General features: G+C 33.5%; 1 protein-coding gene across 1 annotated transcript in view; it reads left to right on the top strand.

Annotated features, from left to right (window-relative positions):
- Positions 1 to 21,465, top strand: part of mTor (serine/threonine-protein kinase Tor) — a 120,882-nt gene extending 99,417 nt beyond the window's left edge. The window contains exons 27-32 of the mRNA XM_072535113.1: positions 1,171 to 1,330; positions 1,435 to 1,650; positions 5,892 to 6,120; positions 8,459 to 8,789; positions 12,934 to 13,241; positions 15,732 to 21,465. Coding sequence (XP_072391214.1) covers positions 1,171 to 1,330; positions 1,435 to 1,650; positions 5,892 to 6,120; positions 8,459 to 8,789; positions 12,934 to 13,241; positions 15,732 to 16,006 — 1,519 coding nt within the window. The 3' untranslated portion in view covers positions 16,007 to 21,465. The remainder of the gene's footprint in view (positions 1 to 1,170; positions 1,331 to 1,434; positions 1,651 to 5,891; positions 6,121 to 8,458; positions 8,790 to 12,933; positions 13,242 to 15,731) is intronic.
- Positions 21,466 to 21,564: the final 99 nt, after the last annotated feature.

Here is a 21,564-nt window from a genome sequence, read left to right as displayed (position 1 = left end):
AGTGGTGTTTTTTGTTACTATGTGCAAAAAAAGTTTTTTTTAAGGTTTGAAATGTATGGTAGCTTTGAACTTAACACGCAAAGGTTTACCCAAGGTTAATCGAAAAACCCAATGTAACTACATTTAAAAGGAGGTAATTCTTTGAATTGTCGACAATAACTAAATTTTTGATTTTTAGAAAGTTTAAAAGTGAGGTTCTGTTTTAGCCAGAACGCAAGCGCTGACAAATTCAGTAGTTCTTATGAATCTTTATGTCGTTAAGGTTCATTGGTAAAAACGAATGAAATTAAATCCCAGTATAGGGAAATATTATTTTGATTTTCTTTATTTAATTATATTCTATTGTTCATGTATTATTATATCTTATTGATATGTATCTAAGAAAAGCAAGGGAATGTGCATTCCCCATTGCTCACTTGCAAGATGTCATATACTCGGCTGAATATATACACTTTATCGTATCATCTTATCAATTACTAGACATTTCTTATTAATAATATAATTTTATTACATAATTAACTTTAAAGTACACCTTATATACAATAATTATATACTTTAATATAATTTAAAACAATATTATAATTTATACCTAAATTTGGCTTTAAACAATGCACATAGTGGACGTTTATTATTTGAGTGTTAACCAAAAATTAACTTTCACCTATCTTAAAGACCTTGTTACTTGCAATTAATTTTACTTCATGATCTAGACAGTTGACTGGTATCAACCGTTGGACTCTAATGTCCTTTCTAGTGAAATCCTATAACATCGTTATCATATAATCTAAAGGTTATTATAACTAGATATGTGGCTAGTTTCAACTACTTATAAGATTTTAACACATGTTCAGTTTAACAGACAAAAGTTTACCTCTTTGTATCATTCATTTCAATGCGGAAATACTTACTTTTAAGTGTCACTGATGAAAGACCAAAGAAGTTTGTACTTCCTTGTAAGCTTATTATGTAAATATTAGTCGCAGGATCATGTATTTTGGAAATATTGTTGAAATGTTGTCGAACGTAATGATAATATCTTATATTTTCCAGGCCATTATCCGTAGTTCATCTAAGAAGTACATGGAGAAGAATTTAATGTACATTATATTTTAATACGCGATTTTTTAATTCGTTGTAAAAAATCATGAACTAAAACTGTTATTCTTTCAGGCTTTACTTCGGAGAACGAAACGTAGAAGGAATGTTAAGGATATTAGAGCCTCTTCATACAATGACGCATAGAGGCCCAGAGACGTTGAAAGAAACAAGCTTCACTCAAGCTTATGGAAGAGATTTAGGCGAAGCATACGAATGGTGTCAAAGATACAGGGTAAGTTCAAACATACAAAAATATACTTTTATGGTTGGATTAATAAAGAAGATACCTATGTCTTTAAAATAATTTAAAGTTAATATTATTTATTTAAATTTTAGATATCCGGTAACATTCGTGACTTAAATCAGGCGTGGGACTTATACTACCATGTATTCAGAAGAATATCTAGGCAATTACCACAATTAACATCTTTAGAACTACAGTACGTCTCTCCAAACCTACTGGTGTGCCAAGACCTGGAACTAGCGGTGCCTGGTAGTTATTCCCCGGGTCAAAATATCGTCAGAATTGCATATTTCAATAAATCACTTGAGGTATGTAATTATTTATAATTGTAATACATACCTTGGAAACTTTTATATCTATTGATGTTTCGTAAATATTTGTATCATCGATCATAATAACTTGTTTACTCTGTTACATTGGATAGGGTTTTTGAAATATTATTTGTCAAATATTCGTCTAGGCTTTATTATAGGGTGGCGAATTTTTAAGGAAAAAAAGGTTCTTCGGTGTATGAACTCAAAGAACTCGACATTGGCTGTTGTGCTCTTAAATGAGAATGCGTAGAACGCGTAAAACTGCGTAGAAAAGAGTTATAGAACATTTTTTGAAAAAAAAATAGGAAAAATTACTCAAAAATGGTGTGAGTGGCAAACTTTGAAAAATCATCTCGAATACTGTGTATCCTAAAAGCTTCTACTAAATGTTATTTTGAAGAGGAAGGATAATGATTTTTTAAGCAATGCCTACGCCTACATCTCCGTGGAAATAAGTTATGGGACAAAAAAGAAAAATAGGGTTTGTTCCTGTTTTTTTTGCTTCGCTTTTTGAATATATTTTTGTGAAAAAAAATTATTTTTGACTTTAAAATTTGATATTTCGATAGTAAATTTAATTTTGAACAACTTTTTTGTAGAATAGAATTCACCTGAATGCACCCTAGTGCATATTAACAAATTCACTCCTTTTGACCTAGAGCTTTCTCTAGAGCTTTTGACCTAGAACTTTCTCTAGGTCAAAAGTGAATGTATAGTAAGAATCGTCAGTCTGGGCCTTTTCCATATCATTTTTCATAGAAGTACGTGCAAGCTCGGCCTTCCGAAGATGGAATTGTTGTTGCAGCTTTTTTTAATTTGTAAGCATCACACTTAGAGCACGTATCTTTTTGTGGTACATGAAAATGCAGGTTGGATTCACTATTGAATGTACGACGATAAACGTCACTAGAAACGGGGACAGTGCCTTGTTTCTGACAGTACTTACTGTACAAGCGATACAGCAGCGTAACATTAAGGTCAGAAGATATATACCAACGATTGGGATTCTTATTCCTTGTGTAGTACGATTTGTAAGATGGAAAATTTTCAATATGTTTCAGGACACAGTTCAGTGTCCTTATTTTATATAAAATACAGTGTATTTTATTAGTTGATATACCATGGCCTCGATTATCTGAACCAGGCGGTTCCGCATGGTTTATTAATGGCCCTTGACATTCGGTCATCATCTACTTGAAAGGTTCCAAGAAAGTATTTTTTACATACTTTCGTGATTTCGCCTTGTTTATGAATGAAACATTGGTTAGACACTGTCTTACCAGGTCGTGACTGATCCCTACGACGTGTTACTTCAGGTTTCGTTTGTTTTATCAAACCACATTCCGTGCTGTAAATGATTTCAATTTCCAGAATGATTCAAATGTTTTTTTTCTGTGTTCACATGCTATTTTTTCAAAACATTTTTTACTGTAAAAATAGTTGTCGTTTGAAAAAGTTTTACTTGGCACTACTTTTCTTTTTGTTGTCTTATACTTACAACCTGAGTTGCGAAGCCGCTTTATTTTTTCTTTTTTTATTTGCATGCCTCTGTGGTTTTCTTCTTCTTCTCTATTACTTTCCCTTTCATGGCCTTTGGGAGGGATTTCCGTTTGATTCACTATCTGAAACAAACCAACTTTATTAAAATAACACTCAGAAACGTTGTTCTATTTATAGCAGTTTGTTTATTGTTAGTGTAGAGAATTTAAAATTTTGAGGTTAGCTTTGATTTTATAAAAAAATATAATACACAAGGTTAACTTACCAATACTTTCTTCTTGTTCAGAATCAGAAGGTACCCACTCATCTCCTGAGTAAGCGAAAATACTAGGCTCATCACTTAATCTGTGCCAATACATTGTATTGATAAATTACAACTGCAAAATACTAAACATCTGCTATATGCATGAAGGAATAGTAGTGTCTGACTTGCACCACTATTCCCTCTACTACAACAGAGATTTTATTTGACTGTCAAGTTTGTGCTGCTATCTGTGAGTAAATTGAAGAGTTATGACCTACAGCACTATTGCTTCTGATAGATTTGAATATGGAGATTTTGAATATGCACTTATCTCTTTTGTATAAAAAAATGACTTACACCACTTTTTTTTTCACCGCCTCATACAGGGTGGTGAATCGTCAAATGGGCCATAGGAAACCCAGTGGAAAATTCTAAATTGTTGAATTCCTGCTTCCCTAATTATTTTATATCAAAAGTCAAGAAAAACTATTTGTAGAGGACTGAAATATGTATCGAAAATAAATGTTAAAATGTTTTATTCAGACAATAGTGCACGAATTGTCAGTTCTTTATTTAGCGTAAGATATCGCAATAAACCAATTCCAAGTCATTCAACAATTCAAAGGATTTTACAAAATTTTGAAAATACTGGGACCGTCATTTCTACTTGTACATTGTAACATTAAGTGGCACCCGAGATCGGGAGATCTAGCTCCAAACGATTATTTTATCTGGGGGCATCTAAAATCAAAAATTAATTCTGACCAAAAATTTACAGATATGGAAGCATTAAAATTAAAAATGCGAATTATTGAAGAGTGTGCAAAAATAACGCCACGTGTTCTGGCTAATGTTAGACGAGAATAATTTTACAATCGATTGGGATACTGCTTAGTACAAAATGGCTTATTGTTTGAACATTTGTTATAGTTTTGTGTTTAGAAATGATCATAAATTATTTTTAGGAAGGATCACAGTAAAACTTTATTGAAATTCTTTGAATTGTTGTATAACCTGAAATTGAATTGGAGTGTATTATAATATCTTACATTAAATAAATATCTGGCAGTGCTCGCACTATTGCCTGAATATAACATTATTGCGATTTTTCTTGAACTGAGTACATTTCATCAACTTTATTGCTTTATAAACAATATAATTTATTGCATACAAAATACTATTTATTGTTAACTAGTAGTAGTACTATTTGCGAAAATTTTGTTGTTTATAATATAATCATAAAATAAAAATATTGACAATTCAAAATTCAAATATTGTCAAATATCAGAAACATCAATATGATCAAACGCAACATGTCATACACATTCTTGTACCGCCTGTGGCCTGACTTAAAGGGGTGGCCTGAAAAATATATTATATTTTTGCAAAATTTTGGAGTATGCTTAATTCGTAGAACAATTTTAACACTTATTTTTAATGCAGATTTCACTCCTCTATAAAAAGTTTCTTATAACTTTTGATGTAAAATAATTATTGAAGCAGGAATTCAACAATTTAGAATTTCCCATTGAGTTTCCTATGGCCCGTTTGGCGATTCACCACCCGGTATATTGATGAAGCTCTGAGGACTTGGATGATATGATGGTGGTGATATGGGTTTGCCTATTATGGATACGCTAGAATATGCAGACGATCATAGGAGTATCAAGATTGGGACTGGAAGTTAATACGGAAAAAACAAAATATATATCGCCTGTAGATCTGGACTTAAAAAGATAAAATAAAAAACTACAATGAATGTGTATATCTTGCCATACGACTAAAAACAAAAGAAAGCCTCTAATGATACAATCAGAGACCGAATTACCAAAGGGAAACGGGACATAGGAGCATATAATTTTATATCATGGCTGGAAAATATTAGACCTGAAACAAAAAAGAGAATATACAATACCAAATTATGACCGGTTATTATTTTTAACTCAGAAACTTCACAGTTGACAAAAAAGTAAAACAACGACCAGTAATTGAAATGGACTTTTGAAAAACAAGGAGATCTAGACTGGAGCATATTAGAAACCAAGAAATCAGAAGGCAAGTGGAAGTAGAAAAAACGATGATACAACGTGTAGCAAAGCAAAAATTAATATGGTGTGGATAAGTAAGGCCAATGGGAGAGGAACGACTCCCAAAAAAGAAAACGAGACAGACCACCTAAAACATGGTTACAAGTAATCACCAATGCAATGTCAGAAATAAATTTAAGTGAAAACGTGTTATGCTATACGTCAGAAAGTGTTATGCTATAAAAGAGATTATAGTAGTATTTATATTATATGATTCATGTATATACCTTACAATAGATAAACAGCTTTAATCTGTGCTTCCTATCATATATCCCCACCATATCAAGTACAAACTTTTGTTTGTGCTTCTTTAAGTTTGTGTTCTTTTTTTTTAAATATTTTTATGCTTTCTCCTTTTATATTCAATAGTCTTCTCAGCTTCTAAACAAATTATTATTTTTTAGGTAATCACGTCTAAGCAACGTCCACGAAAGCTTGTAATACGTGGCAGCAACGGAAAAGACTACATGTTCCTTCTCAAAGGACACGAAGACTTAAGACAAGATGAACGAGTAATGCAGTTGTTCGGTTTGGTTAATACACTACTGTTAAAAGATCCTGATACGTTCCGCCGAAATTTAACCATTCAACGATATGCGGTTATACCACTCAGTACTAATTCTGGACTTATTGGTAAGTTTGATAGTTTAGAAATCATTTTCAAAATTTCAACATCCAACATTCTTCCCCTTTATTTATTTTCTATAAAACGATGATTTTATCATAACTGTGTCAGTCCGGCAACTAAATGAATCGTTCTTTATAAATTTCATATTTTCATCATATCAATTTCGTTTAATGTCAACAATATTTTTGATATGTATGCAATTTGTGATTATATGAAAAATTATAAAACCTTTTTAAACTCAAAATGCATATTACTTTTTGAACAATTACCAAACTATCAGTACCAAAATATACTTATAAATAAAAAAAAAAAAAACGTAATCGTCACTCCAGTAATTGGTATTTATTAAATGAAAACCCTTAATTAGTTGATCAATTTAGGAGTATCAGATACCTACGGTATCAAAACTACGGTTTTGTTAAGAGTGATTTCGCTTTCTACATGGTCTTCTTCTCATTGCGCCGTCTCCTTTCGAAGGTTGGCGATCCAAATGGCAATTGTAGTTTTGGAAACTGCTGCGCGAAAGATCTCTGCTGATGAGCTGTCCAACTCCTCAGGTCTTTCAGCCACGAGTTCTGGCGTCTTCCTACTGATCTGCCCTGTACTTTTCCTTCCAGTATAACTTGAAGTAATTCATATCTTTCGCCTCTCAGCACATTTACCAAGTATTGCATTTTCCTCTCTTTGATTATTCTTAGTAATTCTTTTTGTTTACACATGCGACGAAGTACCTCAACATTAGTAACTCTTTGTACCCATGGAATCTTCAACATTCGTCTGTATATATACATCTCAAAGGCATCTATTCTTCATGGTTCAAGAGGTTTTTCGGAATAATTCCAGTAGTAGAGAGAATAATTGGTATCGTCTGGGTACTTTCCATTCTCCTTTGTCTCCTTATTTGCATCTCAAGATCTCTGTACTTCGCGATCTTTTCGTTGTATTTAACCCGCAGATGATTGTTGTTAGGTATCGCCACATCAATTAATGTTGTCTAGTTAGTGTGGGATTTCAGGATTTCTTCTTGGTCATTTATTATTATTGTTCCTCCTTTACTTCTACAGATAGTTAGGCTAGGTATATACTCTTTTCGCATTTTGTTTAATTTGTGGTAGAATTAATATTGGTACATAAGAAGAAAATGATAATAGGTGTATTTCATTGTCTCGCACAAGACCCTGAAATACCTTGAATAACCAAATCAGGAATAAATATTCTCGGTATCTTTTTGGTTGTAGTGTTAGCCTTGATTCTCCATGTAAAACAAACTAAATCCTTATGGGTAAATAGGCGATAAAAGTCAAATTATCAAAGAGTGTTGTCGGCAATCAGTAACATAAATTGTATCAACTACTTAATTTAATATAGAAATTAAGAGCTATAAAAATAAGAGGACTCAAACGTTAAACTAGAGAGTTTCTTCATCATTTATCTCATTAAGGCCTATTCTAATATGGCTTACAAAAAACTTTTTTATATCTCATATCGGGCTGTAAATTTAGGAGTTGTTTAGGTATAGAAATATGTTTTAAGAATACACAAGCGATTTTGTGAATACAAAAGCTGTATTTTTTCGGGTATAATATATATATTCAATATATTGTATATTCAATAAAAACAATGTTTGAATAGAACTATAGAGCGTTTCACGTTAAGAAAATAACATTAGGCTTATGGAGATCAGTGTTGCCAAAACTCTCAGGCATGCGGTTTACTAGATTGTCGATATATTTTTCGAATTTCCATTTTCAATTAACATTTAACTGTAAAGTCAGAATAACAACTGAAGAACCACAAAGCCTTATTATCATTATGTAGTCTCAGATAACGACATAAAATCGCTGACATACGCACACCGTATTATTTTAAGTTGCAATTAGTAATTAGATATACGCATTCCAAGCAGTCCGTTTATTTGCTTTTAAATCTTTAATAGCCGGCAAAGTGCATGATTTAACTAAGCAATATTTTCTACTGATTTCTATGATTCATGGTATATGATATTCTTACCGAAAAACAAATAAACTGTCGTTACTATAATTAAAATAAGATAAAATAAAATAATCTTTTGTAAATACTATTTATTTAATTAAAATCATTTTCCCTACTTTTTATCTCTAGTTTCGAATGGATACTTTTGATCAATTACGTTAAAAAACAATTATTTAATTCATGTCTGTGAAAACGAAAATACAAATTATACAACCCTGAATCGTGCTTGTGTTCATCGTGGCATCGCTGCGCTTCTATCGTCCATAAGAAATACATGGCCCTATCTCCGCAATGTTATTTTCTTAACGTGGAACGCTGTATACATACATAAATTTTATATTAACTTTTTAGGCTGGGTACCTCACTGTGATACATTACACACTCTCATTAGAGAGTACAGAGACAAGAAGAAAATTCTGTTGAACATCGAGCACAGGATAATGTTGAGGATGGCAGCAGATTATGATCATTTGACGGTTATGCAGAAAGTCGAAGTTTTCGAACATGCTCTTGAACATACACACGGAGACGATTTGGCTAAGTTATTGTGGCTCAAGAGTCCTTCCTCGGAAGTATGGTTTGATCGAAGAACAAATTATACTAGATCTTTGGCTGTGATGTCCATTGTTGGTTATATATTAGGATTGGGTGATAGACATCCAAGTAATCTTATGCTTGACAGGTTTGTATTCCTTTGGTATTAAATATATAGTAAATATATTATATTATTAATTAAAAGCGTTTTGCTACTCCTTACGTAATAATGTTGTCAATATATCAAGAAAATGTTTTAAAGTATGTTCTGAAATGAAATATGAAAATGTTCTTCTCATAAACTCGATTTCAGTTGCTGTGATTTTGGACCTGTTTCGTTTATTTATTACCCAATTCTCTGCTCCATAGGTACTGCGTACATACTGCGTACCAAGGTGTTATAAATTCTTCTTTGTATTTCTGGTAATCTGTCTATCCCACAGTACCCCGTTCATTTGTTTAATACATGTTCTTGTCTGTGCTAATCTGCTGGTTATCTCTTGCTCGGTGGTTCCATTTTTTGAGAGTATGAATCCTAAATATTTGAATTTGTCAGTGCCGTTAATTTTCCTATTATCGTCCATTTCCAAGTTTCTCACTGGTTCTTGCTGTGTTGTTAAATATTCGGCCTTTTCTAGATTTATTTCCAGTCCATTTTTTGTGTATTCCTTTTCTAATTTTCGGAGCATATAGCACAGATCTTCTTCATCTTGAGCCGTTACCACTTGGTCATCTGCAAAGCTTAATGTGTACAAGAAGTTGTCCCGGATTGGTAATCCCATCCCTTCACATTTCCTTTTTCATGGTTTTAATATTTGTTCAAGGAATATCTTGAACTGTGTCGGAGATGTAGAGCATTCCTGCAATAAGCCTTTGTGGTCTTAAATTCGTTGGAGTATTTATTGCCGGTTTTCACTCTTACCTTGTTGTTGTTATAAAGGTTTTTTACGGCTTCTATTAACCTCTGAGTTATTCCGATTTCCTTCATCGTGTTCCATAGTTGTTTTCTGGGGACCGTGTCATATGCCTTTTTTAAATCTATGAATGCCATGTGTACTGGTCTATTTTTTGCCATTTTTTTTTTCAATTAATTGTTGGAGTGTATAAATGTGGTCTATGCAAGATCTTCCTGCCGTGAACCCCGCCTGATCTTCTCCGATTTTATTTGAGATAGATTTTTCCAGTTTTTCTTTCAGTATTTTTCCATATAACCTGCCCATATATGCTATCATGTTTGTATCAAATACAAACATTAATGTAGTAAATAGGTTAAACTTGGTCTAAGAAAGAAGCCTATTAATTTTGGAATTGAATTTTATTTCAATATTAATAAAAATAAACGAACAAAATATTAAAAAACATGTAATCTTAACGTAATAAAACCACAAAAATAATAATTAAATTTCTGGAAACGAGATAGTTGCTAGGTGCTTTTGAAAACATTCTAGGCACATTGGCAGGTTACATCATTATCAATAATTTGTTGACTTCATTTCATCTTGGGCAAAATACCAGTTATGCTATTTTGTCATCTGGTTAGAATTTAGAAATTTTGTGGGGCCTCTCTTTCGGATTGATTGGTTGCTCATTGTTTGATAGATGGAACATCGAAAGTAACATTTCAAATCTATTGCGGCTCATTATTTTCGGATTTTCAAAAAGTTTGAATTATATGTTTTATACTTAAATACAAATGTGAAGTGTTTTACTTCTGTATCAAGTTTTTTAAATGATGGTATACATGCAACTACTGGGGTTTTCCCATTAATTTTTATTAAAAAAAAAGTCACGGAGGATAAGTACAAAAATAACCGGACCACGGAAAGATAAGTCTGGGAAACACTGGTGTAGAGCATAACCTTATTGAATTAGGAGTTAACAGATCTCCTTATTTTTTTAATATTTTTATGCTTGTCTTTTTCTTGAAAGGAACGATTTAGTCTGAAATTTGTAATCCAGATATCTATTGTTAAACTACATTCATTTTACATATTCCCAATTGTCAACAGACGCACGTGAAAGCCAAACTGAGTCGTACTGAGGTGTATCATATGATTTTTAAAAATATTTACTTTTGAAACTATTAGTGTAAGAATTTCTTGAAACGTAATCATTAAATCACACTAAAAACATAACAAGAACAATAAACACTAAAAAATAACACGACCAGTAAATAACTTAACAATAACTATAACATATAACACACAATATATTAAATTAAAAACCAACACGCTACAATTTGAATTTAAACAGACTAGCAAGTTTGGATCTGTAACATGAGAATCCTTCTGGCTTAAGGCAATAAATTATATTTAATAGCCTCTTGACGAATGAGAGGGCGAATATCAACACGTGCGTGTGTTTACAGATGGGAATTTGCTAAACGAATGTACTTTATCTGTTTGAGCATTCTTCCTATGTTCTAGTATGATTATAGCAACGGAATATTTGGTTATACACTCACGATCATAAAATCCGGGTCATCTTGAAAATTTCAAGTTTCTTAAATATTTTTGCCTCTGGTGCAGTAATAACCTTTTTTTTATCCAATGTATTTTTTATTTGTCATCAATGTTTGTTTTGAAAGAAAAAAAAAATGTTTTTTTATTGTTTTTATTGAAAAAAACAGAAAACAAATAAAATTGTTGATAAAACAGACATACGAAAAAAAATGGAATATACAGAACGTGGTAAAAAATCAGTGAAATTTCAATGACCAATATCGTGTATTGCCTCCCCTTGCTCTAATAACCTCTTGCAGACGACGTGGCATACTCTCAATTTTTCTCCGGATTACATGTTGTGGTATGTTATTCCACTCTCTCACTAACAGATCCTTAAGCTCCTGTGCGTTGTTAGGAAGGTGTATGGGTTTGAATACGTTTTTTCAAATCGTCCCAGAGATGTTCGATGGGATTTAGGTCCGGAGACCTAGCTGGCAAGGGTACCCTCGTAATTCCAACTTCGTCCAAGTATTACATACTGATCCTGGCAACGTGCGGTCGCACGTTGTCCTGCATAAAAACGGCGATTTCTCCAAGTCCCGCCATGTTGGGCATAACATGTTCTTCCGAAATCTCCGTAATGTACCTTCGTGCAGTTAGGGACCCATTTTCGATGAAGGGTAATTCTGTGTGGAAGTCGGAAGATATACCTCCCCAAGCCATGACCGAGCCTCCACCAAATAGCATTTTTGGAGCAATGCAAGCTTGTGAAAATCGTTCACCGGTTCTCCTCCAAACTCTTACACGTCCATCGGATCCAGTTAGGCAGAAACGGGATTCATCTGAGAATAACACTTTGCTACAATCGTTAATTCCCCAATGCGCGTATTGTCGAGCAAAAGCTAGTCGTGCAACTCGAGGCACCCGGCGAAGTGACGGTCCTCTAGCCATTACCCGAGAAGATAGTCAAGAAGAACGAAGTCTTCTTCTAACTGTTGCAACACTAAAATTGCGATTTCGTACTTCCTCTAGAAGATTTTGATGCATAACCGCAGTTGAGGTCCGGTTTCGTAAAGCCTGAAACACAAGGAAACGGTCATCTAGTGCCTTGGTCGTTCTTCTTCGTATAGATCCAGGTCGCCTGGTTAGCAAACTTGCCTCCTGAAAGCGTTGAAGCACTCGTTGAACCGTAGAACGGCTTACGCCAACAGTTCTTGCGACTCGTCGTTGAGTGTGACCGTCTTCCACAAGTGCAACAATTTGTGCCGTTTCAACAACAGTCAAAGGCATTTTTGTCAAAAAATAAACACTAATAATGGCACTAATAAACACTAATGGTGGCAATAATAAACGTTTGTCCGTTGCATTTGAACAGAAAGTCGAAGTACAAACGAGACATTTAAAACAAGCGGAGTTACAGGTAGCGTTCATTTTGGGAAGTGTGCACTTTACCGCGAAATCGGCACTATTGGAATTCTTTGTTACAAAGGAAACCGCAACAATTCTCAGAAACATGCATTAGTTTGTATTTGTGTTATTATTATTTACGATAAAGCTCGTTAAAAATGAAATATCGGTGATTTTCAAGGTGACCCGGATTTTATGATCGCGAGTGTATATTGATTCCCATCATGTTGAACTTTTTTCCTTGATCTTAATCCCTAAGTCGTTACATTTAAAAAAAATTTCAATGATCTAAATTACAACACAACTATACATAACTGATATTTTGCCCAAGATGAACTGAAGTCAACAAATTATTGATAACTAGTTTTTTTACATTTTTTTTATTTGAGATAATCAACATTTTAGTATGTATTTATTTATATGTTGTTTTTTATATTTCAGATTGAGTGGCAAGATCCTCCACATTGATTTTGGTGACTGTTTCGAAGTGGCAATGACGAGAGAGAAATTCCCAGAAAAGATACCGTTCAGACTGACTCGTATGCTCATCAACGCTATGGAAGTAACTGGTATAGACGGAACCTATCGAAGGACGTGTGAATCTGTCATGTCGGTGTTACACCGAAATAAAGACAGCCTTATGGCTGTTTTGGAAGCTTTCGTTTACGATCCATTATTAAACTGGAGGTTGATGGATACTACTATGAAAAATAAATCAACCACAGGAGAAATTGGATCATTTTCAACAGGTAAAATCAAAACTATATAATTTTTTTATACCGTTTATAAATGCTACAATCTATTCTGAACCTATTTATAATTTTAAAATCTTTTTATCAATCACTACAAACTGTCTAGCTTTATATTAAATTTTTCCATTTATCCTTTACATTACTAACCCAGCTTTGCTCTTCGGTCCTATTTTCTGGCTGGAACTATACGAAATGGGCCACTGAACAGTCCACACTGATAATTGGCAATATTAATTAGATTTTACGTAAATGCTAAAACATGTAGGTTTTTATTCCAAAGAGAATACAGATATCTGTCATTTGTTAACCTTTTGTCTTCAAGATAGACGAAATGTAACATTTGTCATCATTAGAGAGGCACTTTGATGATCTTTTCCATTTTTATGTAAAAGGTCTATCACCACCTCTATATCTACCTCTTAAAAATTGAAAGCAAGGCTTATGCTTCAGTAATGTTTCAACACCACATCAAAACACATGTACATTACAATGAATTTTTCAAAAGCAATAGCAAAACTTAATTGAATCAACGTAAATAAAAGGAACTAAATTAATAGAATTTATTATCCACAAACAGTTTACTCATTAATAATCATTAATTTAGATATTCAAAATGTTGTCCATTCGCTATACATATAAGATCGGAAAAAAGCACAAAGAGATCAGAATGGAGAAGAATCCTAGAACAGGCCAAGGCCCAATCATGTATGTAAAAAAAACCAGCTTTTACTTCTTAAAGACAAAATGGGTAATTTTGGTTATCCTAAAGTACATAAAATTACCCTTTTGCAAAAAGCGTTACTCATGGATTTGAATAAAATATTGATTCTGATTTTAAACAATTCATCTTTAAATAGACACCATGATTAATACGGGTATACCTATTATTTCCTGACTACCATGTTCCCCAAGTTCTGTAGCATTTTGTCGTTGAATAGAAAATGAGAAGTTTAAAAGTATATCTACAAATTCCTATTAAAATGAAAAATGTAGAAACAGTAGTAGAATAAATTTGACAAAATAAAAAATATAGTGATCTTCCTGTTCTCATTTGTAAAGAGATGGTCAATATTAGATCTACCTGCTCTGAAGCCAGCCTATTCTTCTGCCTCTACATTACTGTATTCTTCCTTGATTCTCTTTTTTAATAATCTTCCGTAAACTTTGGAGATGGTGCCAAGAACTGCTATTCCTCTGTAGTTGTATATGGCTGATATAAACGATGTTTTCCGCAATAGTTTGTCGGTTTCGTTTTTGAGTAGTTCGTGTGTGATTTTACCTGAACCTGATGATTTTCCATTTTTTAACATTTAGGTAAGTTAATAAGAGAGATGATGTCTTTAGTCTTTTCTTGTCGAAGAGATTTAAGTATTTTCCAGCTTTCGGTACTTCTGCTACCTCCCAGGTAAGTATTAATTCTACAGCAGTCTTTTTTCCCGCCAACGTTTTTCTTTTTGGTTATTGCCCTTCGCACCTCTCTAAGAGTATCGTATTATGCATCAGAAGGCATGAATAGCTCCATTTTCTCTCGTAAAAGTCTCTGTTTGTTCACACTACTACACGTTTCCTCTTTATTGGAACATCACGCAGTGTCAGTAGGTACTTAAGTAAAATTCCCACTTGATAAGGGTGGTATCTCTATATAGCGCCATCTACTTTGTATGGCAGAAAATAGACACATTTAAAATGATTTGGACCTAAAATATTTTTCTGTCTGTAACATTTACAGGATACATTATTTATTATATTGATATAGTACTTTATTATTATTTATTATATATTTATATAAATTTTGTTTAAAACGAATTCCATAATTATTCTGTTGTTTATGGTTTATTCTCAAAGTATAGTATTAAATGTGAAACATGCCACAAGAAAATAGTTTCAGAATAACTGACATGTAATATAGGCCATACAATATTTCCCACGGTTGTAATATAGTCAATACGACTAAAAGTGACGAATCTAAATTGTAAGGGCTTATTATTTGTATATCAGTTATTGAGTTAAATTTTAGCTATTTGACGAGATTTTAACTGGCACCTGCACCGGAACCAGTTTGACTTATGCCGAAAAGTCCGGCATAAAGTCCGAAAAAAAGTATATACGATATACCCAAAACGACCCTTTTAAAATCTATAACTGTCTGCCAATTGCGAGACTATGCCCAGAATTAAACACAGTGAAGAAAACTTGAAATGATATTACTTTTACAGTCTGATATAGAACACCTTATAAAAAGATCGAGCAAACTTGGCTTCCTAAACCCTGGAATGAAGAAGAAGGGGAAAAGGAAGACTTTTACGATGTATTCAAATTTAGTTATTTGAATATGTATAAAAAAAACTATAAAACTCTGAAATGCTTATTTTTGTATCTGTAAATGTGTACAGTGAATGTATAAAATATGTTTACCCTTATTAGAGCATGCACATTAGCTATATTTTAATTTAATATGAAAGTTTCATTTAATTTTGTCTTTTCTAGGTACCTCACAAGACCAAGATTTAGTAGAGTCTCTAAGCATGACCATAAACAAGAAAAATCTTTTGGCAGATATTGTAAGTGAAGGATCACAACCAGAAGGAGTGAACAAAAAAGCTGTGGCTATCATCAACAGAGTTCGAGATAAATTAACGGGTAACGATTTCAGCGCGGAAGAATCCCTGACAATTGAAAAGCAAGTGGATCTCCTCATTCAACAGGCGACTAGTAACGAAAATTTATGTCAGTGTTACATTGGTTGGTGTCCGTTTTGGTAATATTTGTGTTCAGTCTGTCAGAGCACACGAGAGACTATACAGTCAATGACATTTTATTTTCAATATTTCACCACTTAAGCAATGTTGTACCAAAGAATTATGCAATATTTTATAGAATAAATATAAATATGAAATCAGAAAAAATATTGCGGGATCGTTAATGAACGGTTTTACACTTTTTTAGTTGTCAGTATATCAGCATCTGATTCATATAAAGAATTGTAGAAATATTCCAGTAAAATATGTTTTTTATTATTGTTTCATTATATGAAGTAATCAAATTCTTCTCTTTTGATTTTCAAACGTTTCTATTACAGTAAAATAGAGAGACCTTTGAATTGAAAAAGCAAACACTGAAACAATAATTTGCTAACTTCTGCTTGCCTAATCATTTGTTCTAAATGTACCCAGAGCATTATATCAATTAAGTCGCTGTGTAATGTCCGCCTAACATAAAGCACCGAAATCTGGAGTGCTGAGAAGTTGCTGATATAAGTTACCTTTGTCATATTTGACTTTTCATTAGTTTCGACGTTGACTACTTTGAACTTTTTTCTATTTTACATGATTATTTAATAGATCGATAGTCGTATAATAGGACCAACTATAGAATTACCGGTGTTGCGAATGGTATCGTTACATAATAAAATAAATGTATTACAAAACTTTTCAATCACAAAATAATGCTAAGTTTTTTGGTACAATCGTATTCCCCATAGCCTTTGATTGAAAATGCATTTTTTTGTTATTGGTGTAATATTGTTGATATATTGTTAAGCAAAGCAATTGGTAATTTATTTACAATAATTACAGCCATTCTGTCAATAGCAAATGCGACCAGATTTTTAGCTGTTACAAAATGACCTTACTGACAAAAATAGAAGATTGAGTTTAAATGTTTTGCCTGCAGACAGTAAAGTGGCAGAAGTTTCGGGTGTTATATAGAGCAATTACCGATTTCTATTCTTTGAAGTCCAACTTGAGTTCGACTAATGAATTACTAATGGAAACATTCTTGATGTGTGGATTTCATATTCCCTAAACTTACTTGACGACTTAACGCCTTTGAAATGTGGACCTATAGAAGAATTATGAGGGTTTTGTGGGTAGATAGAGTTACGAACAATAAAGTACTGAGAAGAATAGGTAAAGAGAAGGGAGTTGAACTTACAATTAAAGAAAGAAAGCTACAGCATCTCGTACATGTGATGCGGGCCGAGAAGTATCGCATCCTGCGACTCATAATGCAAGGAAAGATAGATGGCAGAAGAAGCATCGGAAGAAGATGAATTTCATGGCTTAAGAATCTGAGAGAATGGTTCGAATGCAGCTCAAAACAACTATTTAGAGCTACTGCCTCAAAAATTAAAATAGCTATGATGATTGCCAACCACCGTAACGGAGATGGCACCTAAAGAAGAAGAAGAAACTTACTAGATGAAGTGTTGGCTTTCTCGGCTAATTTTTGTAATGGTATATTATTTTCGGAGTGGATTTCGGATTATAAGCCGTGGTGTGGAATTATTTCTTCCTGATATTTCATATGGATGAATGACAGTATACTGCAACTCATGGAAGAAAGAAGAAAATAAAAGAACAACAAAAGTCTGTACAATCATATTTAGAGACAAAGAAGAACCGAAATATGAAAGGCCAAAGAAAATTGGTTAAAATCGCAAAGTGAAGAGATAGTATATGAAGAAAAAGACGATACGTTAAATATGCATAAAAAGATTAAACAAGCAGCTGTTTTTCTTCAGAAATCCAACACAGCTAGCAAACTGCGAAATCAACAAGGGAACATCATCACAGATAAAAATCAAAAATTTGCATATGGACCAAGTACATACAAACACTTTTTGATGATAATAGGTCCGTACAACGTCCATCCTACATATTATGTAATGACTACTTACCAGTCACATCAGATGAAGTGGAAAAAGCAATATTACAACTAAAAGATGGCAAAAGTCATGGACCTGACAATGCATATGCTGAACTCATAAAACTATTTAAGATTAACTTCTAACAAAAATATGTAATAACAATTGGTTTTATGAATGCAGTGCGTTCGAGAGAGGCCCTCTAGCATATAAGTGCTATTTCAATGATGTAGAGACGTCAATTGCGATATTTGTGCATGCTTCATTGATTACCATAATGCACGACAAGCTGATGGATATGTTAACAAATATTGGAATAAACACCTGTGATCTAAGAATTATGAGCAATCTTTACTGGAATGAAACATCGCCTGTCCGTACAGAGGCAGGAGCATTCGATGATATCAAAATCCATTAAAAATAGAAGGAAAACGGGTGAGAGAAAGGCGAAGGATTTCTTAGCTGAAAAATGTACGTACGTGGTTCTACACAACAATTACTGCTCCTCTTTTTAGATGATGTTCTTTTCACTGATGATGTTCCTCAAATTACTATTTACAGCCTTCGTGTACCTCTGGGCTCTGTCTGTTGGTCCAAATTTTCTTCTTTATAGCCCTAAAATCCTTGGCTTCTCTTATAAGATCCTCCCAGCGTTTCCTATTCAGGATCACTCTTCTTTATGTCCATATTCCCATTACCTGTAAATTTACTTCCACGTCGTTCAGGAAGCGTTTTTTTCTTCCGCGTTGTCTCACAGATTTTTCAAACGGGGCGACTTCATCTTTCATGCTTAAGACATGACCTACCCTTTGGTAGTTGTGTGTGTACAATACTTCCGAATTACAGTAGTTGCATTGTGACAGTTTGGGAAAGTTCAAAAATATTATATATAAACTTTTTCGCGTAATTTTTTAATTAAACGTGCTATTATTACTATTATAATTGCTAATTGATTTGCTTGACTAATTCATTCATTTCAATTTGGGAAAGTATTAAGCCACAATTTTTGATTTAATACATTTCAATTTCCTAGGGTAAACACAAACAGGAGCTGATTTAGTATGTCAAAATTTTATAATATATACACATCGGTTTAGAACGTCTTTCGACGTTGTCCGATACCTAAACACCATCTCTTCCTATCTTCGCAGTCGTTTGTTGTTAAATTTCTTTCGCTCATGGACTTGTTTACGCCGTGTTGCCATTCTAATCTGGGTCTTCCTCTTTTCCGTCGACCTATTGGTTGCCATTCTATTACTTTTTTGGGGAGTCTTGATGCTGGCATCCGTTGAACATGCCCATACCACCTTAATTGTTTCTTCTCTATATCTTGAGTTATATTTCCTTCTATTCCCATACGTTGTTTTATTACATCATTTCTGATTCGGTCTCGTCTGGAAATACCTAAAGATCTTCTCATTGCATCCATCTCTACTGCTTCTATTCGCTTTTTGTTCTTTTCACTAATTCTCCATGTTTCAGCGCCATAAAGAAGAGTAGTTTTAATCATGGTCTCATATATATTAAATTTCCTTCCTTTCGTTATCTCTTTACTCCACAGTATACCATTGAGACATCCTAAGACTTTCTTTGCTTGAGTGATTCGTTTTTCTATTTCCCGTGTATCAGTTCCTGTATTGTCAAAGGCAACACCCAAGTAGTCATAGCTCTGACAGCAGGAAATATGTTGTCCGTTTTCGAGGTCTATGTTATCTGACTATCTGACTCGTTTCCAATACAAAGATATTTGGTTTTTGTTGTATTGACATTCATTCCCCAGTCGTGATATTCTTCTATCAGTTTTCTTAGCATGTCCTGCATGTCTTCCCTGTCGGTCGCTAGCACTACCTGGTCATCAGCAAACTGGAGTGTATATATACATTCATTGCTAAGCTCTATACCCATCCTATGTACCTTTCTTTTCCATCTTTCCAATGCCGCTGCAACATATATCTTGAATAAGGTTGGTGAGATACAGCATCCCTGTCGCAAGCCTTTTGTAACCAGGAATTCTTCCGTTAGATATTTTCCTGTTTTTATCTGTGCCTTTGAGTCTCTATATAGTTCTTGTACAGCATTTATCAATGTGTGGTTGATGTTAGATCTTTTCAACGTTGTCCACAGTTTTGTTAAGGGGATGTTGTCATATGCTTTTTGCAGGACTACAAAAGTAATATGAGTTTCTAGATTCTTAGCCGATCTTTTTTCTATTATTTGTTTAAGACAAAATACGTTATCGGTGCACGATCTTCCTGCACGGAACCCGCTTTGTTCTTCCTCTTCATTGTGCTTATATTCTTCCTCGATCATATTTCTCAAAATTCGTCCATACAGTCTGCTCAGGGTGCTGGTTACCGATATGCCTCTATAATTATTACAATTCCTTTTGTCCCCCTTTTTGTGTATTGAGGACATGTATGCCGTTCTCCATTGTTCTGGTACTGGGTGTCCATTTAGACACTGATTGATCACATAAGTTGTTAATATTTCAAATAGTTTATGAGTTCCATTCTTAAGCATTTCAGCATAGATTTCCTCAGGTCCAGCGGATTTACCATTCTTTAGGGTCATTACAGCCTTCCTTACTGTTTCGATGTCTACCCTTGCTTCCTCTCCTTGTATATGTACTGACTGTGTTGGGGAGTTCGCTAGGTATTCTTGTCTTGTCTCTGTCAGCAAGCTTTCATAGTGATCTTTCCATTGTCTTGGTTTTATGGTGTGTATGTGTGCTTTGTCTTTTCCTGTATTTTTTACTGATTGTATAAAATTCCATACCTCTGTACATTGCTTCCCTCCGATGTATGTATTGATTTCTTGACATTTCTGATCCCATGTTTTATTCTTTTCTTGTTTTATCATTTTTCGTAGTTGTCTATCGGCTTCTTTGTAAGCTTGATGGTCTTCAAAATTTTATAATGATTTTTTTAATTAATTTTTATCGATATCAACGATTGTAAGAAGTCCAATATTACTTCCGCAGAAAGAATTTTTTTTTGCTCGACCTTCTCTAGCCTGTCGATTATCAATCCTTGACAATTAACTTTATTTTTCTACTATTATTATATAACAGTAGTTCCATCTGTAAAGATCCAAATGACGAGACGAGAGACGAGACCCGGGTCTTCTAAATGATTCAGACCCGTTAAATGTGTATTGGTTCGTTGCCAATAAACTCTTTTATGACGGCAGTCACATCATTATAGTCTAACAAGCTATCTAAAAGAATCATTAATATTCAGTACAGCGTGGTGCTATTGTTAGAGGTGTGAAATTACATAAACAAGGGATCATTTCATAAAACAGGTAGAGTCCTGCTGAGCTGAATATTCATGACTCTCTTAGATAGCTTGTTAGACTATAAAGAGCCAAATACCCCGAGACCCCGGCCTCTTAAATGATCAGTTGATCTGGCTCTTCAAAGAGATCCGTATTTCTCATGACTTGGTAGAATGATCACGGTCATTTGTGATGTTACTGGTATAAGAACTGGTCTTTTTTACCAAAGCACAGATATTTTTCTGTAGATAAGCCTGTAACATACTATGGAACTATATTGAATAAACAAAGATTGTATTATTTAGAAGAGTTTTTTTGGCCTCATAGACCTTTCCACACTACGATATAAAAAATATTTTGTATATATCTCATATCTATATATTAATTAAAAATATCTCG

This window comes from Diabrotica undecimpunctata, chromosome 6 (assembly GCF_040954645.1).
Source record: "Diabrotica undecimpunctata isolate CICGRU chromosome 6, icDiaUnde3, whole genome shotgun sequence".
Lineage (NCBI taxonomy): Eukaryota > Metazoa > Arthropoda > Insecta > Coleoptera > Chrysomelidae > Diabrotica > Diabrotica undecimpunctata.
Note: the sequence above shows the minus strand (reverse complement) of the source record. Positions and strands in the feature narration are given on the sequence as shown.